We start from the raw sequence: 27,296 nt of genomic DNA, 5'->3' as shown, positions 1-27,296 counted from the left end.
GACAATATTTCCGTTTTTCTAGCAGTGCCAGATATGTATCGAACATTTGTATAATAACGCAGGTATAGTCTAAAGAGAAAATAAGCAAAGAGAACCTGTCAATTGCTTTTAGGCCCTTTTGAAATGTTTACGTTGATATGTGAAACTGCTTTGATCTGACAACACGTTGACGTCTGTAAATGGCAACACATTGTTATGTGAATATTTGAAAATGCACAAAGAAAAAACTTTGTTCGTTAATTTTTTAACGAACCAAGTGTGGTTAAGGAAATGCACCGAAATTCTAGCTCTGCAAGCAATGTTCAATATTATTTTTACTCCATATCTTTTCTTATTAGCGGCCCTTACAGAACAACTATTTTTATCATTTTCAATGACATTCCAAATTTGTATGGAGAACTCATCATTACTTACCCTTACACGCTCATTAAAATTGAGATTACTTTTTAGTAATGACATTTTCAATGATCATGTAAGGACCGCTATTGGCACATTGTCGCAAAGCTGATTTACCGGTAACGACACCTACCAATGAAAAATGGAAACAAGAACAGGAGGATTCTTTCGGAAATTTTCATATCGGCAGTAGTGATTTGCAACATTTTTATCGTTTATTAAATAGTACAAATATATATCAGCAATAAAAGTACACTCGGAGTAGAAGATAATCGTTATCAAAGTGATTACTACTACTCTTTTTATTGTAAACTACGATTAAACATGGAAAATCTTCAGAAATGTGTGAATTTGGGTAAGGTTAGGTTTTCCCGTATCATCATTTTTTTAAACAGAAACCAGTGTAGTGTTGATTTCTCGAGTACTAGAATGTATAGCGATCAAGTACTATTTATTTTGGATACTTTATTTGTTATTTCCAGGCATTTGAAAAATGGTATCAAACCAAGTTTAATGCACTATTCTGAATAAACGGTAGATTTCGCGCAATGAACTAAGATCAACATTACCACCTCAGATTAAAAACTTTTTCTTCCACTTCTACTATGATTTTTCAAATGAATTTGCCCGTTTTCATAAGAAATCGTTGAAAAGGTGGAGTAATGCGATCATCTCTAAACAAGCAGCGCCTCTACATTTCAGTTTTGCGACAATATGCCAATTGTGTTTGACTGATTCGACAAAATGTATATGCTGATTTTCAAAGAAGGGCGAATCTAACTCAGCTGTTTTTCATAGAAGTGCGAATCTACCATTAACAGCAAATGGAGAAAAACGTCGATCAATGTTTCGACTTTGGTTTCAAATCCTATTTAGAAATTATCGTATATTCAAAGATCAATTTTTGATTAGTCGATGAACTGTTGGTTTATCTTCAAAAGACATTCAAATTTTACCACTTTCCTTCTAAAGGGTGATTTTTTAAGAGCTTGAGAACTTTTTTAAACAATAAAACGCATAAAATTTGCAAAATCTCATCGGTTCTTTATTTTAAACGTTAGATTGGTACATGACATTTACTTTTTGAAGATAATTTCATTTAAATGTTGACCGCGGCTGCGTCTTAGGTGGTCCATTCGGAAAATCCGCTTTTTTATCGACAAATTTTGTTCAGCGATGAGGCTCATTTCTGGTTGAATGGCTACGTAAATAAGCAAAATTGCCGCATTTGGAGTGAAGAGCAACCAGAAGCCGTTCAAGAACTGCCCATGCATCCCGAAAAATGCACTGTTTGGTGTGGTTTGTACGCTGGTGGAATCATTGGACCGTATTTTTTCAAAGATGCTGTTGGACGCAACGTTACAGTGAATGGCGATCGCTATCGTTCGATGCTAACAAACTTTTTGTTGCCAAAAATGGAAGAACTGAACTTGGTAGACATGTGGTTTCAACAAGATGGCGCTACATGCCACACAGCTCGCGATTCTATGGCCATTTTGAGGGAAAACTTCGGAGAACAATTCATCTCAAGAAATGGACCGGTAAGTTGGTCACCAAGATCATGCGATTTGACGCCTTTAGACTATTTTTTGTGGGGCTACGTCAAGTCTAAAGTCTACAGAAATAAGCCAGTAACTATTCCAGCTTTGGAAGACAACATTTCCGAAGAAATTCGGGCTATTCCGGCCGAAATGCTCGAAAAAGTTGCCCAAAATTGGACTTTCCGAATGGACCACCTAAGACGCAGCCGCGGTCAACATTTAAATGAAATTATCTTCAAAAAGTAAATGTCATGTACCAATCTAACGTTTAAAATAAAGAACCGATGAGATTTTGCAAATTTTATGCGTTTTATTGTTTAAAAAAGTTCTCAAGCTCTTAAAAAATCACCCTTTATATCTACTGAATAAATTAACATAAGAGTAGTTTCGCCCTTTTTTCGATTTATTGACCTTTATGCTTCCTGTGCGAATTATGAAGTTACGCCCTTGCGCATTTTTCGAGAAATTGGTTGGTTTTCGCGACTAGGATAAATCTGCGGGTAATTTTATCGTCTCATTTACTATTTCCAGTAGTAAAAGATTCGGAAACCATCTAAAATAAAGAAAATAAATAGCTTCGCCCTTCCTTACTAGCAATTGAAGTATCGCCCTGTTTGTTGGCATGGAACACGGAGGGCGAAACTTACGTAAACAAAGGGAATGACAGTTGCGCCCTTTATAGTTCTTTGTGTTACTAAGATTGAGACTTTTATAGAATTCGAATTTTAAGGCGAAATTTTAGGATTTTGAAGCATTTATTGGTGCTGAGAGAAACTCGATTTGTATACTTTTGTAAGATTCGCCCTTCTTTGAAAAACAGCTGATATGTGATGTTGAGGCCTTGTGCATCGATGCGATGATAACCTGTGTTGGTAGTAGGGTCGCTTTTACATAGGGGCAGTGGAGGCACGGTCTTAGGGGGGGCCCGGTGTAAGCTTTTGATTTGTGTAAGTGTATTTCCCGCTTTGGTCAGCGCCAAGCTTTCGGCCTCCACGCTTTCTACACACAGAAAAAAATTATGAATTTTACATGTGACATAAATCTACAAACGATATAATTCATAACTACTTGATTGTTCAAATGACGCAATATTCCACCCGCACAGAATTTTACACGCTTCGAGTGTAATTTGCACCCGGGTTCCAATTACCTCTGTATGGATTTATAAGCATCAATTATTCAGCAAGCATAGGTATATGTGCTTCTATGGTTCAGTCGATTAAACGATGTGCTTTATGGTCTAATGTCGGTTCAAGTCCCGCTATTATTGCTATTGATCTTTTGTTTTGCCTTTCTGATATAGAAAGGTTATGCAATCACTGTGAAAACCGACTTTTGAACCGAGGCCCGGAGGGCCGAGTGTCATATACCATTCGACTCAGTTCGTCGAGTACGCAAAATGTCTGTGTGTGTGTGTGTGTATGTGTGTGTAGGTGTGTGTATGTGTGTGTGTATGTGTGTGTATGTATGTGTGTATGTGCGTATGTGTGTATGTAACGTTTTTTTGCACTAACTTTTCTCGGAGATGGCTGAACCGATTTTCACAAACTTAGATTCAAATGAAAGGTCTTGTGGTCCCATACAAAATTCCTGAATATTTTTTGGATCCGACTTCCGGTTCCGGAGTTATGGGGTAAAATGTGCAAAAAAATGAAAATATGTTTTCTAGCTTTTCTCATAGATGGCGCGACCGATTTTCATAAACTCAGGTTCAAATGAAAGGTCCTGTGGTCCCATACGTAATTCCTAAATTTTATCCGGATCCGGAAATATGAGGTAAAGTGTGTTAAAAATTGTACACCATCACTGAAAAGGGCGAAAAACCGTAAAAAGTTTTCTAAATCGACCTCAAATCTTCTCTAATTAATAGTTTTTATCAGTAGACGGTCAAACAAACCGATTTCGGTTATTCTATTTAGGAATCCAAGAAAATTATTTTGAAGAATACCACAGTATTATATATGATGGTATGATTTATATGAGAAAGGCATCATTACACCACTAGATGGATTAAAACAGGTTTTTTTTATTTCATTCGAGTATGTAGTTTTCAAATAACACAATTTTTTCATGTTCTTGAATATAAATTTGTGTGAAGTACGACGCTCCATTTATATGCATATTATAAGATGTAAAATCACAAGGTTTTTTCCGAACTGTACAGGCTATCTCTTTGGGATGCTACAGAGCTTCAGTCAATCACCTATCAACAAGACCTACAAATCGAAGCAATTTGACGCATATTTTTTCTAGAATTCTGGACATTCTGCAATCCGTAGTCGGATTTTAGTAAAATACAATATCAGTTCTTATACTACTCCATATACTACTTACTTTAGTAGGTAAAATAAAATCTTCGTGACGTATCGTTTGGCGAATTCTTCTCCACTCCCATAATCCTTATAATTCTTTAGTAAACATTTAAAAGGGCCGATTCGTCGAATTTTCTGCGTCGTTTTTCACTTTTCGGTGTATTTTTCTCGAATGCCCACAACAAGCCGCTGAATATCTGTGAAATTAACGATAAACAAGGGATTTTGCTAGAACGCGAAGGACCAGTTTCCACGTTATCAATTGGGGGTAAAATCCGATTGATAGAAAAACTTTTATTCCGCATTCCATGTGGAATTCAATTTGAATTCCATATCAATGCGGACTCCAGTATGTGAATCCGAAAAAATGTCTTCGGGATTTCATTTCTCTATAAAGTACTAGTAAACTAGCTTGGCGAGCAAAGAAAAACAGCGCGACCTATTGAAAAGTTTGTAAATTTTGACTGTTTGCGAAAAAATCGATTTGCAATAATCCGCTAAATATCTGCATCAAAAAATATCTGCAGCATTTTATAAGAATTCTGCAGATTTGCAGATAAAGCAGACCTGGCATCCCTGGAAAAAGCGAACTGAATTCGACGTGAACATTTCATAAAGTTCTGTCCAATTAGAATCCGGATTCACTTATTGTCTTAAAACGCTAAAAATCGCCAAATCAATCGTGTCTGATGTGCTCAAACCTTTCATGGAGCGAAAGAGTGCCTCAAGGTGAGCGTCGTATTGACCGCATATGACATATGACCGCAAGCTGAACCAGAAGGTGTTGAGAAACGTCAGAGCAAACCCTGGACTGTCAGATAATGAAATCACACGAAAAAAAAGCTGCTTCTCGCAGTATCGTTTGAAAAATTCATAGCAGGATATCGTTCTTATCGAGCCAGCAAGCAACTGAACAGAACGTTGAAGAAAAGTTTCGTCACCAAAACTCGACCTCGGAAATTGTACCAGCAGGTTTTGACGAAGTACCAAGGCTGCCTGCTCATCGACGATGAAACCTACGTCAAAAAGGATTTCGGACAGCTTCGGTAATGTTAGTCACCATTGCAGAACGTATTCACAGAGAAGGATGAAGAATATGGAGGAACAAACTATTAATACTTCTCCTACTTTACGGAAGCACGACGACTCATCCGATTTGTAATACCTATTTAAAGGTTCTTACTAAATTAAATAATAACTTAGGAAAGCAGTGATATTGCAAATAGACACTTTTAAGAGAAATAAATTCTATTTTTTTCCAGTACTGATACTTAATGCATATATTTTATGATACTATCTAACAACTCTGGTTCTACATATCATCGACATAATCTAATCAACTAGTGTGAGTTAAGAAACGGTGAACGTTTGTTTTTCGTATCTGTTTACGCCAAAGTGTAAGTCTCAGGAGACAGTTTAAGTGAGCTATACTGTATACACAACAGAAACCGATTAGTCATAGGATTCGAGCAGTTATACAAGCAGCAGACAGTATTAAAGATTACGATACATACTTTCCGGTACATATTACGATATGTGCTTTCCGGTAGATACAAATTGTGTGACTATAATTATGTACGCAGACTATAAAGGCGTAGTGCAGATCAGATCAGGTGCGATCGTGCGATCGTACGACAGTACGATAGTACGATTAAACGTTAAGTCATATATGTTAGTCAGTCCAAGTCTTATAGTGATCGTTGCAATAAATACAGTTAGTGTTAAATAGTATCCGCGAGTTTTCACTTCGTCGCGAGAATCCGAACACTTGTCCGACAAAACCACAAACGTTAATGTGCGCAAACAGTATCCCCAAGGTGAAATTGTATTTCGCTTCTTCGGCTAGTAGTACCAATTCAGGTACTGCTCGGAACAAACAGAAAAATAATATCATTTAGCAGCTTTCCATAAAGATATATATGTCTTTTGGGACAGCTTGTACTTGGAAAGTAGATATCCATTCAAAATCAACAGTATCGATATTCGGAGCTATATATAGCTCACTAAGCAAAGGTTGACATTAGAACATTTATGGTATAACTAAATATAATAATTTTTTTCCAACTATGAACAAAGCCGGGAGACAAGCAACTATTATTATAAATTCACGTAGTAGATGTTAAACAGCGAACTCGAATCCTTTCAAAATAGATTTGAAAAAATCGTCGTATTCCAACATATTTTTAATCAAAATCCGTTAGTCGTTGCCACGAAACAAACACGCATTAATTAGTTTTGGTCAATTATATAACTGTACTGCTAATCCTGACACAATGATACTGGTTCCAATATTTATCAGATATGAATCTTATTAGTAATAGAACGAAAGGTGCTCAGAAGCTGTCATATATCCTTCACTCTTACCTAAATGTATTATTTGAAGAGAAAGGAAGGAGAGAGCGGAGCAGGTGCAATGGATCGATCGATTTGCCAAAAAAGGATTTGCGAAAAATATGTCAGAAAAATCTATTATTTCAACTCACTTTTAAGGAAAGTTCAGCTTTAGGATTTTACTTTAAATTTATACCTTGAACATATTTAGTTAGAAAAACTGTACACAAAACCCTATCGACCTAAACTTAAACATATTGCAAAACACAAAAATTTTACCTTGAAAATTGAAGAGTCCTTAAAACAAACTTTAGCACTTTCACTAACGTTTGTAGAACTTAATCGGTTCTAAACGTTAAAACTTTTTTTTTTAATTTTCCAATAATCGTCTTGTCTTGGAACTGAAAATGCAGAACGGGAAATTCGATTCTTCTTTCTCTCTTTGCTGCGACACTAGGAATGAGTGAATTGTTTTCCTTTTAATCGAACTAATCAGGACTATGCTGTCAGTTGGGCGTATTTTATAAACAATGTCTGGTTGTGCTGTGAGAATTGAATAAGCAAAAGAAAAGCGATGCGTACACCAGCGCTGCCAACTATACCGATTTCTCGGTATTTATACCGATTTTTGGACTCGATACAGGAATACAGATATGCTCTTTCAAAATACCGATATTTCAATTTTCATACAGATAAATACTGATTTTCAGTTTTTGTATTGGTTTCCATAGGGGTAAACCAGGTCGAGCGACCTTTTTTTTTGGTCTCAAAATCAGTTTCCGAACTAAATGATTTTTCGAGAAAGATATTGTACAGATAAATTTTTCAGCCAAATACAGATATTTGGAAAAAACAGTTGACAGCACTGGCGTACACACAATACGCCAGTTACCTTATTTTGTGTAAAAAATGCGTATAATGTCATTAAAACACAAGTATTTGTAACCTGAAAACACAACTAAAAATAAATGTTCAAAAATATCAAAAATGGACTGTCCTTGTGAGTAAAAGAAAAATTTTATTTTATTTGATAACAGCCTATTGACCATCTGGTAACATCCACTTTCGAGAGAAATTGCAAGTGAACAATTATATATTGCATACAACATTTTCAATTTGGTAGAAGATGCTATATGAACTCGAGTCTCTCCATACATGAACCGTGAGAGAATTTTGGTACATTTCTTCGCTCCACTTCATACTCTGAGTATGAAACCTGTGAGTGAGCGTTCTTTGATACGCTAAATGCCATCCTTGCTGGTACTTATGTTGAAGAGATTTTGATACCCAAAGGGTACAGATAGATTTATGCACCGAATACAGATTTTTGGAAAAATGACCTGGCAACGCTGGTTTACACTTCAACAGTTCATCAAAGGTTCATCGTTTGAATTAAAAATTAAAAGCCGCAAATATCGCTCATTGATACTGGAAACGCATACAGGGCAATCTTTTTAGTTCTTTTCATGGTGAGACATGTTTTTACCAGGCACTTTTTTTTGTCATTTTTCAATGTTTAATTTGCAGTCGCAAAACAAAACAACACACGATGAACTTGATTCATCGTCGGTTCATTTGTGTCGTCATCGTGTAAAACCTAATAGAGTATTAATTTCAAAATCAAATAGAAGACAAAACTTTTTTGTTCACTGTTATGACTATTTCTCAACAATTTATCGAATTCTTCATAATTTCTCTTCAACATGTTGACATATGGCGTATTGGCTATTACCAAGTAAAACACTACATATTATTTCGAATTTGCAAAAAGTTTAAAGAGAAAGTCATTTTGGTACGAATTATTCAAGAACTAGTCAGTTTTTCACAAAATCACACACTTAAAAAACATGCAACCTAATTCCGATTAACGAGGAGTTATTTTTTCGAACAAATTTCATTCATATTCGTAATGACAATAGAAAACCAACGAGTGTTTGACCAAGCGGTAAATCACTTTAAACATTGTCTGAACTTAAACAAGATTTAGTGGGCTGAGGCTGTGAACAACTTGCAGTTTAATTGAACTGTTGCTTAAAATCTGACAGTTGAGTAGTTCTTTTTTTCTTTTGTTCCGTTTGGTGAATTTTTCCACAATATTGTTCGTTTTTATTTATGTATATTATACTACTGTAGTATTTTTATTTTCGGTTATTTAGATGATTTTGCCAGTCATTTTTGCGGAGATTCTACCAGAATTCCGATAAGAGTTTGGCAAAAATGCAACATCCGTTTCCGGTAGAGAATTTCGCCTAGAGATTATCAACAGTTCTGTTTCTGTCGGATTCTTACCATACGAGACTGACAGAACCGTTATATTTTTTCAATGAAAAGTACATATTAAATGCATAATAAGTTATTGCTTTCATATGTTCTTATTATGGAAAATGTTATTGCTTTCTCACTACCAAACATACCCATATTTCAATTTCATTTACATGCAGGATTGACATATATCAACTGAAGTCAAACAAAAAAACAGAAGGAAGAGAGAAATAAGCAAGACACGTATGGCGAGAGAATAACACAATTTCGCCTGGGTGATTTTGACAGCAACCGGAATGCAGCTAAGCTTTGGAGTCGTGATAGAAGGCCAAGCAACCCGGTTGTACAAATCTTGTGGGTTATAAAGTTTATTATATTTTAGTCAAATTTAATTTCACAGTGTATTCAATCCCGAATACCTCAATACCTCTACTGACAGCATAACAAATCCAACTTTGACATTAGAAATTACTGAAAAGTTTATCAGCAGAATTTGAAAAATTCTTGAATTTTACCATTATTTGCATTAATATTGTGAAATTGTTCTTCGTGATTTCAATCCATGATTATATTTTTAAATGCCCTGTGTTGAAAATGAGCGATACCGAAGACACTAGAGAAGAAAAATCGGTATCAGCGGAGATGTATCCGCTGAACATTAAAATTAAACAGGAGAAAACAACTAGTTACGAAGACTCAAATAAATCGGAAACGGTTGACAAATTGTCCATTGATTTAAACTTGTCCAATTTTTTTTCCTCCCGTACGACCACTAATGGTGCGCTTCAAGAAGATGAAACAATGAAGGAAACTAAATCCGTCGAACCCCTCAAGTCTTCTAATGAAATATTGACCGAACTGTTTAAAGTCTTCAATGCAGCACCGCCGGAAATCGTCGACGATGATTCCAGAGATGACGAAGGAAGCAAAAAGAAGCGGAAGCACAAGAAAAAGTCCAAGAAGAAAAAAAAGGATGATAATGCAAGTGATTCATCCGCAGTTTCGGATGCAGAGGAAGGGGAAATAAAAAGAGTTAAAAAAATTAAGAAAGAAAAAAAGAAGAAGCATAAGGATAAAGGAAAAGAAAAAGTTAAAGACAAAGAGAAAGAAGACCGTAAGAAAACAGATAAAATGATCAAATCTGAAATGTCATCGGTAGTAGTAAAAAGAGAACCGAAAGATGATGGGTATTCAAGAGATTTGAAAGATTACCGGCATGCAAATGAACATCATCACCATCATCATCATCACTACCACTCACAGAGGTTTTTCATTAAACTTATTTTAATTCCAGTCAAACATTGGTTGAAACTATTTTTTTTTTGTTTTTAGTTCTCGTGATGAGTCACACCATACGCGAATTAAGTTAGAAAAGGAAGATCACAGAGAATACGATAACGAACGAGTCAAAGATCGCGGCAAGGAAAAAGAGCGAGATAAGGATGATCCTAAATCGAAGAACAAAATTCAAATTAAAAGTTTGAAAGACAGTACTATCTTTAAAGAAGTTGCCTCACGCGACAAAGAAAAGGAAAAAGAACGAGACAGAGATAAAGATCGACATAAGAGTCTATTGGAGTCGAAAGAACTGAGACGTCGACGATCTGACTCGGATTTTTCCATGTCCGACGAAGAACCTTACCGGCAGGGTCGGTATTATGACTTTTACTCTAAGAAATACAACTCATTTTACGCAAGCTATAAAGAAGACGAATATAACCGAAGTCGTAGACGCAGGCGAAGTGAGGAGAGAGATAGATATCGAAAATCTAAGTCAAGGTCGCGCTCGCCTCAGTTTGACAAACAGAAGTTACTGGAAATTGCTAGAAAGAATGCAATATCTATGCTGAAGAAAGGAACACTTCCTGGTGTGCAAGGATTAGACAAAGAGTCCAAAGAGAAACTGATAATGAAAATGAAAACTAGTGGAAAATCAGTTGAAGAACTAACTGAGTATTGTAAAAAGATATCCGAAAAAGAAAACTTGAATGAGCTGTCAAGTCTTTCAGAAGACAGTGATCACGATGCGGACGGAGAGTCAAAAGCTTTCCATCATCCGTTTCAGATTAAAGACCCTGGTCCAATCGTAATGAACATAAAAAATGCTGTTCCTTTAGCACCAAAATCGGCTGAACAAACTAAAGCTCTTCTACTGCAGTTTCCCGTTTCGTCGGGAGCCCAGCACAGAAAAATGGAAAGTGAATGGGTTCCGGTAGAAGCTGCTCCGGTGTCGGCTCCAGTAGCTGTGGTACGCCCAGAGAAGCCTATTCCCAAAATTTTTCCGGTGTCAGCAACTTTTGTACAATCATCCGATCAACAACAGCCTGCTTACACTCCAGTAAATCCTCCACCAGGACCACAAGCACTTCCTCCTGCTGTACAACCACCACAACCTGAATTTATCATTAACGCGCCATTGCCTGTACCGCCGCCTGTAGATCTTTCTCAGCCTCCTGGTCCAGTTACATTACCGCCTATGCACGAGCCTCCACCGGTGGAAGTTTATCCTATCAACAGTGAAGCCAATAAACTCGACGTCTCATCGATCATATCGCAACGACTTAATGCTATGCGTAAACTACAAGATAATCCCGCTGATGCAGAGGCAATAAAGCTTCTTTATAATACACAGAAAGACATGTCTGCGTGGGCATCGTCTAAATTTACCCCCGGTCAGTTTCTTGGATCAACCGGAGTTCAGTGTCTTAGTCAAAAGGAGCTCTCCGAAGGATTTCAGCCATGGGCCACTCGGGATTGTCTCAAACAAACTGCTCCAGTTTCGGGAGGAATGGGTATGCATTTGCTGCAAAAGATGGGCTGGGTACCAGGTGAAGGGCTCGGAAAGGAGAAAAACGGTTCTTTAGAACCTTTGCTACTGGATGTGAAATTAGACAAACGTGGTCTGGTGGCCAGTGCTGAAGAGCACCAACGACAAGTACAGTTCCAAATGCAGCAACAGCACGGTGGCCGACGGGCACGGTTTGCGAATGTGAAAATCAACACCGACGGTAAGCATCCGGTTTCGATATTGGGTGAGTATTGCAGTAAGCGCAAGTGGTTACCACCAAGGTACGATCTAGTGCACGAAAGTGGACCAGGCCATGCCAAAAACTTCGTATTCAAAGTAATTGTCAATGGGCTGGAATATCAACCAGCGATTTCTAACAACACGAAAAAGGAGGCGAAAGCAACGGCAGCCAAGTTTTGTCTACAACAATTGGGAATTTTGCAGTCCTAATACAGATTTGGCAGTTGTTTTTCAACCTTTTCATAGAGTTTGTGTAATTTAGAACAAGAACAAAACAAAGTGTCATAGGTGTTTATGAAAAAATGTCTTCAAATAACTGTTTGAACCTAAGGTTTTGAATAAACCCTGTCAATAAATGATTCAAAATGCGTGTTTTATTGAAAACGAAGAAACACAAACTTAACGACAAAATTTTAATATGGATTTTTAACATGAAACATATTTATTTTTTCTCTGTTTTCGTCTTCCACTCATCATTGTTTTAGCAGTTTTTATCGAAAACATCCAAAACTAGCTCGTTAACCGCAGTGTTTTTCTGTCATTTTTGATAATTTCAACTTTATATATATTATTGCTGGTAAAATCGATTTCTCTAATGCTAATGCTAATGCTAATTATTGCTGGTAAAATCGATTTCTGATCAGATCCCCGGAGATCCCTAGTGCTCTGAATCATTCGACTCCATTACTACCATCTTATCAAATCATTGAACAAATTTCTGATTCAGCTCTGCAAGATTGAAAAATGTCTGTGTGTGTGTATGTATGTGTGTGCACCTCCCGAATATTTTCTTTCCGCTCAATTTTTTCGGAGGTGACAACACCGGTTTAAACAAACTTAGGCTTTTTAATCCACCTAGTGGTGTGATGATGCCCTTTTCTGGTCACTCAAACATTCTCGTTTTTTTTTCATTTGGATAATTTCCGACACGAATTTATACTGATTTTTAACACATATTCATTCAGATTGTTTCAGTTAGTTCAGAAAAGCGTGACTTAAAGCTTACGTCGCATACTCGACAACAATCTCGAAACCAAAAGTATCAGCAATAATACATTTGAACTTGATCAACTTTCTAGAAAAAAAGTGCGGATGGAAAAAACGCGTTTTGTCGGTTACTTCTCACATACCATTATATCTCCGGAACCGCGAGTGACAGTCACGTGATCTTAGAACTTGATTTACAACCCAGTAGTAGCTTTCAAACCAGCCTACGTTTCAATGATTTGTTTTAGTCTTGTTAAAACGTTGAATTCGTGTCATTTTTTATGTGCAATTTTTGTTCGCAATATAACACCACCGAACCCACTGTGCATTTCTCACGCCACCACCATACGGAATAGCAACGCGTAAACAATACAGAAAATGATGGAAAATTAATGTAATTCACTTGAAACTTTTTTAAATTTCGGTTATTTTGGCTAAAATTTTATAATTTTGAGTTATCTTTTCAGCTTCTTTGTGAAATTTTGCTTCAAAAACTATGTTTCAGTTCTAAGATCAACCCCGGGAAACGGAACAGTAACCGTTTATACATTTCAAAAACCAATTACGGCTCGGCAAAGCAAAACTTCAAAATTCTAACAATACTTAGTTGTGATAAATTTAATTGCGAAAACTTATTATTATGTTTTTTTTTCGAAATTATGTCTAGTTTTTAAATAATGGATCAAAAACGCGATGCGCGCTCCTCACTACATTTCACCTTAAGTAAAGGTATAAAAATTTTAACACACTTTAACGGCTATCCGCATTAGGCCGATCCGACCGATCCGAGCTCTCCGGCATTGACTTTTTCTCTGCTTCGGCTATGGCTGAGCTGCACATGCACACAGTTGCATGTGCAGCTCAGCCATAGCCGAAGCAGAAAAAAAGGAGACGCCGGAGAGCTCGGATCGGCCTAATGCGGACAGCCTTTTACACTATACCTCCGAAACCAGAACGAAAATGTCTTTTCATTTCCCTTTCATCCCAATCACACTTATAGGAACATCCCCTCTCAAATGCTATGGATGTTATAACATTTTCTGCTTCATGGAGAAGGTCAACAGGCTGCCCAAAACATGCATTCGTATTATTTTACCACGTCCCTTTAAACCCGGGTCACTGACATTTACTCACAGACTAACAGACAGGACACTCAAATTAGATTCTTTAATCATTTTAACGGTCATTTCGAATATTCCTTTAGTTGGGACAGTACTCGCATATGGCATGATGGCGCCACGTTACCCTATCAAAAACATCCTGTCTGTCTGTGTTTATTTTTTTCATTTACCAACAGGGTTGCCATTCATACAGAATTACCTGTAATGTATTGATTTGTATACGTCCATGCCAATTTCATGCAGGATACAGTTTTAATAAATATTTCCAAAACTATATACAGAATAGGCAACTTCTCATCCTTCAACGCAATATAAAAACAAACCCGTTTTGTTACAATATTTACTTACTTCTGGTCTACCGCCACTTAATTTCGGGTGAAAATTACCAACACAATCAAAAATAGTATAGATGAACAACGTTGAGAAAAATAAATGGTTTCCTTCCAACATCGCTAAAAAAGTTAAATATGTTATCAACGTAATCCAATAATTTATTTTCAAATATTATGATGAAATCAGGCATCCCTGCAAGCAGCTGATCGGTGTTGACAAACGAGGGGGAACCCACTAGTAAAAAAATTTTTACATAACACAAGGGGTGTACCGATAGTAAATAGTTCGCACAGTACAATATAGGTGGAACTAGTGCATCACGAAGAATTATTTTTAAAGGAATTTACTCATACTGTCATGTCTGTTAGTCTGTGGTATTACCACAGACTAACAGACAGGACACTCAAATTAGATTCTTCAATCATTTTAACTGTCATTTCGAATATTCCTTTATTTGGGACAGTACTCACATGTGTCATGATGGCGCCACGTTACCCTATCAAAAACATCCTGTCTGTCATCTAGACTGTGTTTATTTTTTTCATTTACCAACAGAGTTGCCATTTATACAGAATTACCTGTAATGTATTGATATATATTTGCATTTGTATGCGAATTTCATGCAGGATACAGATTTAATACATATTGCCAAAACTATATACAAAATTGTGCCTACCTCTCATCCTTCAACGCAATACAAAATCGAACCCGTTTAGTGGCAATATTTACTTGCTTCTGATCTGCCGCCACTTAATTTCGGGTGAAAATTACCAACACAATAAAAAATAGTCTAGATGAACAATGTTGAGAAAAATAAATGGTTACCTTCCAACATCGCTAAAAAGTTTAATATATTATTAACGTAATATAATAATTTACTGTGACGATTCATTTCCAAATATTATGATGCAATCAGGCATCCCTGCAAGCAGCTGATCGGTGTTGACAAACGAGGGGGAACCAACTAGTAAATTAACTTTTACATAACACAAGGGGTGTACCGATAGTAAATAGTTCGCGCAGTATAATATAGGTGGAACTTATTTTTTATAAGAATTTACTCCTACTGTCATGTCTGTTAGTCTGTGGTATTACCTCAATGTAGAAAGACAATTTGTTGTTATTCTAAGTGAAGTAAAAGTATTGTACAGGTATGTAGTGTTAGATTAAAAATAAAGTGGAAAAAACTTCAGAGATTCTACAGTAAAACTAGTCCAACGGGGCTCCAACTCTTCATATTAAAATGGCTCAACAATGGACCTCTGTATGCCGGGTTTGTCGAATGAAAAAAATGGCACTCGGTTCAACGGTCTGTTTCAAAATCGGCAAGCGAAGGTCCCCTGTTGGACACCCGTTGAACGATTGATTGGACGTTCGTTGGGTCAACGATCCAATGTATTGGACCAACGAAGGACCACCGTTGAGCGTTTTTTTTTCTAAGAGGATATCCATAACAGAAAACGGAACGAAAATAATTTTCTTTTGTTTAAATTAAGACGATTGAGTACGTTAGGTTACGATTTCCCCTAGAAATGAAAATTGAGATCTGTCAATTTGTCATACTTTTGAGAAAGATAGACTCTATCTGTGCTGCTTTGATTTGCTCACTTCCGATTAGTCTGCGCTGAGATACAGTAGACACCGCAAATCATGATTTTTAAGAAGCGTTCTGAACAATACATCTTCATCGCATGTTTAGGGGTGTTTTTACAATTTTTCACGGAAAAATCTGCCATTTTGTAGCTGTAAAACCTTCACAAAGAAAAAAACAATGAAAAGGGAAACATTGAGGTTTGGTATTTTACATGGAGAAAGTGTGTGCAAAATTTTGAAAAAATGGTGCAGTAGTTTTTGAATGACGATGGACACGGACTTTCAAAACCTGCTTTCGAGAAAAACGCGTTGTAAGTTTTTTGACTATAACACCGAAAGAAACAGTTTATTAGTGTAGGGAGCCAGTAGAGTAATATTTTCAAAAAATCGTATTTTTTTCTTTTGTGTTTTGTTATAATGAAACATTTCAAGAATGTTTTGTCAAGTTTTTAAGTCAATCGAAGCAGAAATCTTTGGCCTATGCGCCGAGCTCTTATATCTTCGCAGAATGAGATAAGCCAAGATAAACACCCATAACTTGTTGAATTTTGCAAAGTTAGGCTCGAAAAATTCACAGAATATTTTTGAAATGTTTAACTATAAGAAAATAAATGATTTTTCAAAATTGTTTGACCCCATCCGCCCTTAAGTGGTTTTGAAACATTAGCAATTCAGTTTGAAAAACTTGAAAAATAATTTGTAGTTCGAATTTTAGTACATTTATTTTTAGTAAATACTAATTTTCTGGAGCTGATCCTTGGATGACGGTAACATTTTTAGTCCGGTAGTCTATACACTTAGCTCTGTAAATATTTTGATATTTGCGCTATGTAAGTGAATGTCGGTAATCCATTTTACTTCTGTATTACCGACAACTATAATATTGGTAAACAAAGTTGAACTTAGACTAGCTGTAAATTGAAGAACTTTTCTACTTCTTTCAACCACAATGCATTGATTTAATGTAGTAGTTAAATTTCTATGCACTGTTATCAATAATGTTTGATTGCATTAAAATATAGCATTAAATGACAATGTATAGCATGACAAAAAGCTGTTGTGAGATAATGTTTCATTACATATTAAATTCAAATTTAGTGAACGCTGCTTTAAACAGTTTACAATCAAAAGTTTTTTTTATATATTAAAGTTTCCAAAAGTACCACGTGTACTCTTAAGCAGTTACGTCTGTTTGAAGGCAGTTTCGAACCTAGTTTCAACTACAGACTCTCATGTAACAGACCTATGGCAGCAGACAGAGTGGAGGTTGGAAGCTGAGCCGAGCTTGGTGCTTACCAAAGCAGGAAACTTACTTACAGCAAATCGAAGGGACTCTGGAGTGAAAGCTAAGCAAATTTCTCGCTTGTACTCTGACAGGGTTCCTTTGATTTGCTGCTAAAATCATTCCCGCTCTAGATTTGCTAATGTCAGTCACCAGCTCGGCACAGCTTCTCGCGCCCACTTTGTCTGCAGCCTATGTTATAGCATGGGAATTTGGCTGTTCGTTTGTCTCCCTAAAAAGTATTCGCCAGTCTGTTACTATGAGAATCTGTAGTGTCAACGTCATTGAACTGAAAATCGAGTAAGTTTTGTTTCTAATATCTGGTTTTCTCACACCCCTGTTGTGCACCCAGCTTAATTTCGTAAAAAGTGTTTGCTTGATGAACTATCATGGGTCAGTTTCAGTTTATTTCAAACGAAAACGCCATAAGTAATTGTGGATCTTCTGGTCCCATACCGCTAATTTAGCACACACGAATTTGACGTTTCTCTCATCTACTTGTATGTACTTGTATGGCGTCATGTTCAAAAAACGGGTGTCGCTTATGATTTGTTCAAAAATGTGAGAGCTGGATGTCTTGTTAATATGATATCTCAGATAAAAACTACATTGATAATGCGCAATTCCTGTTTCATCTGTTAGATTCTACAAAGGTCCAATATTCCCCCTTTTCAGTTTCATAATAGCATTATAAAAACATGTATAACTCTGTTGTAATTAAACAATTTCTTCACACGAATCTTCAAAGCGGAAAAAGTATTGGGTCATGATGCGTCGTAGTTATTTGGGTATCTTGTTTACTTTAAGCATTATGTATTTGAATTACAAAATGAGTAACTAGGAATGCGGTAACTATGAATTTTAAAATAACATTTTATCGATCTGATTTGCCAGTTTCCAAAATTTTCCTAGCAATTTCGTTTCGACATTATTAGTTACTGAGGGGTAGTTTAATTTGCGATACACACATTGAACTGTTAAAAACAAAATTCGCATATAAAACCTAAAAAAATCGAAAATTTGCATGCAAAAGCGCACAACTTTTGGTGTTGCAAAATGTCTTTCAGATATGATGTTGTATAAAAAGATCATTTGAAGAATATCATCTTTGGAAAATATTTTGAGGTTTACTAATCATATATGCCATATATTTTAGAAATACATGAAACGTTGAATCTGATTTTATGACGAAAAGAATTCTGCGTACCAGAGAGTCGAAATCGCATAACTTTGAAATTTCGCATTAAAAACTGCAAACGCAAAATTCGCATTAAAATTCACATAACTTTGAAAGTTCGCCTAATAAATTATTCTTAAAATCGTATAAACAGAAACTTGAGTGAACTACACACTTAAAACCATTTCATGAGCTCGGCATAATAAAATGCCGAAACTGATCAGCAACACGTAAATTTGCTGATTGCTCAGTAATCAATACGCATGTTTCTGAACTTCGTTAAATGCATTCACTGATATTTCGGTAAAATGCTTCACTTTGCCGAAATTTGGCATAATTGCTTGCTAAATTTATCAGTAAACAACAGATATGCCGACATCAGCAGAGACGTTTGCCGAGATTTCGGAATATGCGCTAGCTGTTGCCGAGATTCAGCACGACAGCTGTCATTTATTGCCGCGTTACATTTTTGCTTCGCATTGTGCGATTATTTTCTAATGAAATTCTCGAGTGAAAAAATGGATAATCTTCGAAGAAGCGTGGAACCACTTGCAAGTAAAAATATTGAATAAATATAGTGACATGTTTCGCTTTATAAAAAGCGACTTTATCAGAGCACTCGCGATTATAAGGGAAAACACCCAACACGGGGCTCAAAGCGTCCTCGAGACAAAACATATGCGAAAAAAAACCCAATGCATGGAATAATTCAATAGATCAAAGTAAGTTTATTTTTTGAACAATACCGTATATGCATCATCAAATATTGAACATTTTTGTAAGCCAAAAATCAATATATATTTTTATTTTCATATTTCCAGCTCGACTCAAGGTGGTCGCATCTGGAAACGCCGCTTTTTGTTATGCTACATGTTTTCAGGTAGAGGCTTTAAGCACTACTGGCAACAAATTTGTAAGCCTCCTTTAAGTGTGAATAAAATGAATTTTTGATCCTGAATGGCGTGTTTATAATGTTGAGAAATTTCAAACAAATTTAATTGACTATATTTTTAATTACTGATGATTCGGTAATTTATTTTTTCATTTTTTCGTTTTATTGGTTTGCCGAATATTCAGTGAACGTTTCACTGAGCAAACAGTAAATCTTATGCTGACGATTTCGGCAATATTTGACGTTTGTCAAATTTTAGGGTGCCGAGACGCTCAGTAATTTTATTTTTGCCGAGATGATTGCTGATTACTCGGCTGTGCGAATCTCGGCATTTTTTTGCCGATACTCAGCTAAAAAATTTAAGTGTGTAGATTGTCTGAGTTCAACCTAACCCACATTATCAGATCCGAATGGATTCCGAATCAATTCCGAATCGGCGAGAAATTTTCATTCGGAATTTCATGTGGAAATCATAATGAATTCCGAATCAATTCCAACTCCAGTGCAACAACCGATTCCGAATGAATTTCGCCTGCAACCGGTTGATTCGGAAATCAGTCGGAATTGAGTAAGAAGATGCGGACTGAATTGTCAATTTGTCTTCTTCTTCTTCTTTCCCGATTTTGCACGTTTTCGTGCTGACTTTCAGTTTATTTTTAAATGAAAACATTACATAACTGATTATACACATTGAAATCTTCATGTTTTTCGGATATACAGAACTAGTAAATAACCAGTTCTTCTTAGAATTCCAACATAAACTGTTGAAATTCGTTGGAAATTAACAAAACAGCCTACCTTAGTCAGCATCATCCATTCCTCTAGCTGGAGTGTAATGAAATGGCTTAAGTCGCCTAAATTTTACACTAACACATTCATAAAATGAGCGAATATTCAATGACATTTATAATGTCAATGTCAATCAGGTTGATCGAGCAGCCAACTCAGGCGAAAATTCTAGCACTGAACCGATCGAGCACTGAAAAATCATGCAGTCGAGTAAGAATTCATTTCGCATTCCGTCATTTCGATAATGTGGGAATGGGCCATATGAATACAATAGTCCAATCCACGATGTAAAATAGCCTGGTGATCACGTTTTTCTATGTGTTAGTGCGGTTGTCATTTTATTTTGGAATAACAGAGAGACGTGAAGAAGAAAAAACATAAACAAATGACGTTCCGGGAGTTGCTTTTATGAAAATATTTAGAGTTGGTTATGTTTGCGAAAATATTGACAGTGAAATGCAGTGTTTTGTTCCGGGATGTTTCAATCGTTTTCATCACCTGCATTTGAAATGCCACCCACTGCACAATCACTCCATTATCCATAATAACTGTAATAGATACCACAGTGCGATCCGCCAAATCCTTCCTCCAACGAAATGAACAGAATCGGATGTGTGTAAAATTTACTATATTTCGACGTTACCTTGCAAGCCCTTGAAGATAAAATGTCCAGATTTTCAATTAGTGCCAAAGATTCGCCAGGCTGCGCGACAACTGGAGTAACTTAGAAAGGGAAATCCCGATCTGAAATGGTCATTTGTTTATGTTTACATGCTTGAATCCCGGCGCGCCATACTTAATTTCGTGAGAAAATTACCAACACAACCAAACCTGTCTTACTACGCCACCAGTGTATTTTACGTCGTGAGTCCAATCCACGTGCGAATGTATTGGTGTGGCTATTCTCAGCAGTTGAAAGGGTACACAGAAAAAAATAAATTGTGATATCACATCAAAATCGCTGCACATCAATGATTAAGTAGATTGTTGTAATATAGCACACCTATACGCCTTATTGAAACGACGTATGAGTATTGATGTAATTAAGGAGATGTACTGTACTTATTGTAATGTAGCACGACGTGATGAAAAATAGCGTGACGCAATCGATGTGACCACAAACAATGTGATTTAAAACAACGTAATTGCAAACGATGTATTTCGTGAAATAATTTTAAACATTTACAAAAACATAAATTGTGGGAATTTATATAAAAACAAAACAAATAGGATAAAATAATAACAAAAACGTATTTTATTTTTTGTTTCAATTACAGATTCAATTTGATTAACATTTATCGTGTTTCGCTAATTTTATTAATAGTGATCGGACCATGCATTGCTGTTGGCCTACTAGAGTTGCTTTCGATCGAGTACACACTTAAAACCATTTCTTGAGCTCGGCATATTAAAATGCCGAAACTGATCAGCAACACGTAAATTTGCTGATAGCTCAGTAATCAATACGCATGTTTCTGAACTTCGTTAAATGCATTCACTGATATTTCGGTAAAATGCTTCATTTTGCCGAAATTTGGCATAGTTGCTTGCTGAATGTATCAGTAAACAACAGATATGCCGACATCAGCAGCGACGTTTGCCGAGATTTCGGAATATGCGCTAGCTTTTTCCGAAATTCAGTACAACAGCTGTCATTTTTTGCCGCGTAAAATTTTCGCTTCGCATTGCGCGATTATTTTCTGATGAAATTCTCTAGTGAAAAAATGGATAATCTTCGAAGAAGTGTGGAACCACTTGCGAGTAAACATATTGAATAAATAGCTTGAATGTTTCGCTTTATTAAAAGCGACTTTATCAGAGCACTCGCGATTATAAGGGAAAACACCCAACTCGGGGCTCAAAGCGTCCTTGAGACAAACTTTTGGGGATATGCGAAAAAATAACCCAATGCATGGAATAATTCAATGGATCAAAGTAAGTTTATTTGAACAATACCGTATATTCATCATTAAATATTGAAAATTTTTGTAAACCAGAGATCAATGTACATATTAATTTTCATATTTCCAGCTCGACTCAAGCCATCCGGAAACGCCGCTGATGGTAGTGATGTCTGAGGAATTTGGCGAAGGAGACTGCTCATTAGTTTGGAGAGATGTAATAATTCCCATAGGACCGGAAATACTGTCAGCATTTAAAACTCTTTGCATGGTTTTTACAGTATGCGAGCCTTCCGACATTTTTTTTTAAATTTTTCTGTATGCTACATGCTGGCAACAAATTTGTAAGCCTCCTTTAAATGTTAATAAAATGAATTTTTGATCCTAAATGGCGTGTTTATAATGTTGAGAAATCACAAACAAAATTAATCTACTAGATTTTTAATTACTGATGATTCAGTAATTTATTTTTTCATTTTTTTCGTTTTATTGGATTGCCGAATATTCAGTGAACGTTTCATTGAGCAAACAGTAAATCTTATGCAGACGATTTCGGCAATATTTGACGTTTGTCAAATTTGAGGGTGCCGAGACGCTCAGTAATTTTATTTTTGCCGAGATGATTGCTGATTACTCGGCTGTGCGAATCTCGGCATATTTTTGCCGAGACTCAGCTATAAAATTTAAGTGTGTACCTTTCACTGGTCTTAGCTTCAAAAAATAAAGTTGAATGAACTCTAAAGTTTAAGAGAGCACTGGCGGATAATGATAATAAAAAATAAAATAAAACATGATGAGGTGTTGTATGACCGAAGCAAAACTGTCAAGATGTTCACTGACCCTGTGGCCCTGCGCATGAACATAGAATTGTTGAGTTGAACCTAAAATAAAATGAACACAAAAGTTAAAAATCGTTTAGAATGCCAAAATTAGACATATTTTTTTTTTTTTCATTCCCTCTGGTTGAAAATCACAATTTGGTCATGCAGTAGCTTACATTACGATCAATGTGCAGTGCATAATACGTTAGCGGTTGCAATCCTGATTCATTATTTCTCGGTTGATTTTTCATTAAGGCGTATAAGCAAGTGAGTTTCTCTTTGTTTACTTTCTCTTCTATGAATTACCAAGCAGTTTCCAAGTTTATCACTCAACTCTGCATAAAATGATACCCGAAACATACGACTTTCGAACAGTGTAGTGAAATCAAAGAAAAGCTTTTTAATCACACCACAATAATCGAAAGAGAGAGTGATCAAAGAGAAACTGTTACTTGCTTATACGCCCTAATGAAAAATCAACCGAGATTTTTGTGAAAATCTATGGAACAGTTTCGTTTGAAACCAAAAATAACTTTCGAACTTTAATGCTATCAACTCCAGTGGGTTGGGGCAAAGACATCATATTAACAAGATATCCAGCTCTCACATTTCCCGAACAAATAATTGGCAACATCCTTTTTTGCGAGCATGTCGCCCTCAGGTGAGTCCGCATCGAATCTCATACATAGAAGTAAGGGAGAGAAATGTCAAATTCGTACGCGCCAAAATAGCAGGGCTGCGCACCCATACAATTGACATGACATGTTGAATGAGATGCCGTGCGATGGCGTTGCTGAACTGAAGATTGAGATCGCTCCAAGCTGACAGGGTCTGGTTGGGGGCTCAACTACAAGCGAACACTCGTAACTTACAAGGATAATTTTTTTAAATATTACCATTTAATTCTGTTATAAGTATATCACGTCACTATACAAATTCACTATGTATCTCACGACACTATAAATCTTGTATAATAAACGTCACATCACATATGCACATTTCGAATACAATTTATATTCATCTTCAGTGTGATAGTTTTTTTTTAGTTAAGATGAATATAAATTGTATTCGAAATGTGCATATGTGATGTGACGTTTATTATACAAGATTTATAGTGTCGTGAGATACATAGTGAATTTGTATAGTGACGTGATATACTTATAACAGAATTAAATGGTAATATTTAAAAAAAATTATCCTTGTAAAATCATTCTGTTCAAACACTCAAACGGAAAGTTAATGACTCGTAACTTTTGAGAACTTGAAAGTACAGATCAAGTTCCGCGTGAACTTTCTAGCTGCTTAAGAAAACACGTGGCAATTTTTGACAGTTCGAAGTACAGAACAAGTTCCGCGTGAACTTTCTCGCTGTTTAAGAGTGCACGTGGTACTTTTAGCAACTTGAAAGTACAGAACAAGTTCCACGTGAACTTTTTCGCTGCATAGAAGCTGAACAATGTATTCTAGAAGCAGCTTAGAAGTTCGTTCCGCTGCGTCGCGCGAACTCTCAAGTGTGGATAATTACTTAAAAAATGGGCTGCTTAGAATGCTATTGATTACCTTTGAGAGCTGCTTAAGCCAAATCAGTCCCTTTTATCCGAACTTTTGGTTAGTTGGGACCTTAGCACTGCTTTCCAATTTTCTATTGCAATGGGAATAAAACTTTTGACTATAAAGAACAAACAAAAATTTCGATCTTACCCACTACAACAATTATCGGGTATTTTTTGTCGATCGTTTCTTCAGTGTCATCTTTTTCTTCATGGATTATTTCAGAGAGCTCTTCTTTAAATAATCTTGCGATTCCCGAAAATAGTTCCCTTTCATCGGCTTAATCCATAATGTGCATGGCTTTATTACGGTATGTGTTAGATACAAGAATAATTTTCTCTCGTTTTTTTAAGAAGTTTTCTTTGAATTGATTCGCTCTTACACCAGTTGCTTCAAAAAAATGATATTAAAAAAAACAGTTTTTCTTATAATTGAAAAGCTCTCCATGAGATCATCCATTGAGCTTGAATCGATCTTGAAGCGGATGTAGGATTTTGTAGACGTAAGAAGTTCCTCATCCCAATCTTCATTTTTCAAAAGTTTCTGCAAACAAATATCAGACACATGAGGTTCTCCGGAGAAATAGTAATTATCGTTGATTCCAACCCGGCACTGTCTCATTGGGTCGACTCCAATTTGCAAGTTGTGCTACATCCGTTTCCTATTATCATACCATCGTCATCCATATCATTAAAAAAGAAATATTAATTCGTAATAACTTGAGCTATTTGCCGAAGTACGCAAATAGGAATTGAAGTTGTTATATTTCGTATCTGGCCGATAATGTGATCGACAAATCTATTGTAGTCAGTCTCATTTAAAATACTTCTTTCGAGGTTTTCCAAAATATTCGGAAATATTTTGGCCACTTCATATATACTTTATGGGTTCGATGTTAAGTAACCCATGTTGCATCAAGCTAATTATATAAAATTACCTATTGCGGAAGGATTTTTCAAAGATATTACAACATTTGGTGAATATTTTTACAAAGTGTGCCAAAATAAAATCAATCCTAAAGTGGGCCAAATACCTCTGTTACCAAATGTTACTCTATCAATTGTTTTAAAGCCGAAAAGTTAGAGTCCAGATGTCGCGCCGTAGGGTTTTAATTCCGTTCATGTTGTTGAATACCGCTTTTTTACAACATCATTGAAGTTAGCATTTCCTATATGTTAAAAAATCAATGCTTCATAGTTTTAAAATAATAAATTATTTATTGAAATTAAAAATATGATTTGGATTTGTTGGACGACGTAGTTCTTTACCATTTCAGTTTAGTTAGAGAACAAAAATATTAAAAACGAGCAAATTGTTAGTTTACGACAGACCCCGTTTCAAAATACGGGTATCAATAATCGTATTGCAAATTACACATTTTAAACTAGTGAATTCGACGGAGTATATGGGCGAATAAAATAACACATAAGCACCAAATTTACGTGCGCACGCCACAAATGAAAAAAAAATTAAAACCGACAAGCAATATATACTACTTAGCCCAATCATTCTTTCAATGCAACCTTCCTGCAGCCCTTAGCTTTCCTTTTTTCTATTAACTAATCACATAAATTAGTTCACAACTACCTATTTGTATATTGCTAAGTCTGGAGAGATTTCAGTTAGGGGGCAACGATTTTCATCATCGCTAAGCAAATCCGCTTTTTTAATCGCACTTTTACAGCTGCCTCTTTAGAGAGGAATTTAAGCCACCAATCGAGGATACTATCCCCGCTAGCAGTCTTAGTTTCTAGTGATTAGGGTAGACCCTTTTCATTACTGCAGCTGGGTAGCTTGCGATAGGAACCGGCAATGTTCTCGATGTCGTCCAACAGGTACTGCTTATCATCTGCTTTCGATGATGCCTTCTGCAGAAGATTCGTATCGAAACAGGGCTGAAAATGAAAACCAAAATTTTTGATAAATCTAGATTAAGTCCGATAGAGAACAATTGCTTATAATACCGTTTCGCATACGTTCATATTGCAGCAATTTTCAATCGTAATCTCACACTGCGTTGCGGGTCTCGATGCGATTTGCGTATGATTAGTCACTTTGAATCGTTTGGTAATACGCGGCCGGCCTTCTTCGTAAAACCGGCGAACAAGCCAAAGGATTATCAAAAAAATTAAAAAGGCCAAATACCTCTGTAAAAACGGCGAACTCTGATACCGGCGCTGGAAATAGATGAATAATTTTCTGAACATTAAATCCGTGGCAGTTATAGCGTTAATGATATTATTCATTACAAAATATTTCATATTACTTACCCAGAAAACGTAAAGGTCTAAGTTTTTCCTGAACTTACGAGTTTAGCTCTTAGCTCACGAATAGCGGCCATTCAATGGCCCACAAAGTTTGACACAAACAGCATTGCACTGGGGAAAAACACTTTAATTTAATAATGCGCGCCATAGTGTAATATCACACAATTTTAGGGGAAGTACACACTTAAAACCATTTCTTGAGCTCGGCATAATAAAATGCCGAAACTGATCAGCAACACGTAAATTTGCTGATTCCTCAGTAATCAATACGCATGTTTCTGAACTTCGTTAAATGCATTCACTGATATTTCGGTAAAATGCTTAACTTTACCGAAATTTGGCATAATTACTTGCTGAATTTATCAGTAAACAACAGATATGCCGACATCAGCAGAGACGTTTGCCGAGATTTCGGAATATGCGCTAGCTGTTGCCGAGATTCAGCACGACAGCTGTCATTTATTGCCGCGTTACATTTTCGCTTCGCATTGTGCGATTATTTTCTAATGAAATTCTCGAGTGAAAAAATGGATAATCTTCGAAGAAGTGTGGAACCACTTGCAAGTAAAAATATTGAATAAATATAGTGACATGTTTCGCTTTATAAAAAGCGACTTTATCAGAGCACTCGCGATTATAAGGAAAAAACACCCAACACGGGGCTCAAAGCTTCCTCGAGACAAAACTTTGGGGGATATGCGAAAAAATAACC

At 36.2% G+C, this 27,296-nt stretch overlaps 3 protein-coding genes across 4 annotated transcripts in view; 1 reads left to right on the top strand and 2 right to left on the bottom strand.

Moving 5' to 3' along the window:
* Positions 1 to 7,045, bottom strand: part of LOC131434781 (kinesin-like protein unc-104) — a 115,664-nt gene extending 108,619 nt beyond the window's left edge. The window contains exon 1 of the mRNA XM_058601921.1: positions 6,860 to 7,045. The gene's annotated coding sequence lies outside the window, so the exon portion shown is untranslated. The remainder of the gene's footprint in view (positions 1 to 6,859) is intronic.
* Positions 7,046 to 9,287: 2,242 nt separating this feature from the next.
* On the top strand, positions 9,288 to 12,236 carry LOC131436840 (protein Son). The gene is made up of 2 exons (XM_058605769.1): positions 9,288 to 10,107; positions 10,175 to 12,236. Exons 1-2 carry the CDS (start codon positions 9,437 to 9,439, stop codon positions 12,078 to 12,080), a joined length of 2,577 nt encoding a protein of 858 aa, XP_058461752.1. The 5' UTR covers positions 9,288 to 9,436; the 3' UTR covers positions 12,081 to 12,236.
* Positions 12,237 to 25,668: 13,432 nt separating this feature from the next.
* Positions 25,669 to 26,696, bottom strand: LOC131437482 (protein cueball-like). 2 transcript variants are annotated; one of them, XR_009230766.1, is made up of 3 exons: positions 26,588 to 26,666; positions 26,282 to 26,494; positions 25,669 to 26,212 (listed from the first exon to the last, which is right to left on the bottom strand). XR_009230766.1 is itself a non-coding variant. In XM_058606860.1 (2 exons), the coding sequence occupies exons 1-2, from the start codon at positions 26,576 to 26,578 to the stop codon at positions 26,075 to 26,077; spliced, it is 435 nt and encodes a 144-aa protein (XP_058462843.1). In that variant the 5' UTR covers positions 26,579 to 26,696; the 3' UTR covers positions 25,669 to 26,074. The 2 variants fall into 2 exon arrangements, 1 of the variants encoding a protein (XP_058462843.1); XM_058606860.1 differs by having other exon boundaries at positions 26,282 to 26,696.
* Positions 26,697 to 27,296: the final 600 nt, after the last annotated feature.

Source organism: Malaya genurostris, chromosome 3 (genome assembly GCF_030247185.1).
Source record: "Malaya genurostris strain Urasoe2022 chromosome 3, Malgen_1.1, whole genome shotgun sequence".
NCBI classification, from domain to species: Eukaryota; Metazoa; Arthropoda; class Insecta; order Diptera; family Culicidae; genus Malaya; species Malaya genurostris.
The sequence above is the reverse complement of the archived record's forward strand: the minus strand, read 5'-3'. Positions and strand labels throughout refer to the sequence as shown.

Excerpts from the sequence above, each read along its gene's own strand:
- LOC131436840 (XM_058605769.1), top strand. The coding sequence starts at position 9,437 with ATGAGCGATACCGAAGACACTAGAGAAGAAAAATCGGTATCAGCGGAG. Across the intron at positions 10,108-10,174 it reads CATCACTACCACTCACAGAG|TTCTCGTGATGAGTCACACC; the intron begins GTTTTTCATTAA and ends TTTTGTTTTTAG.
- LOC131437482 (XM_058606860.1), bottom strand. The coding sequence starts at position 26,578 with ATGAAATATTTTGTAATGAATAATATCATTAACGCTATAACTGCCACG. Across the intron at positions 26,213-26,281 it reads ATATGAACGTATGCGAAACG|CCCTGTTTCGATACGAATCT; the intron begins GTATTATAAGCA and ends TTTCATTTTCAG.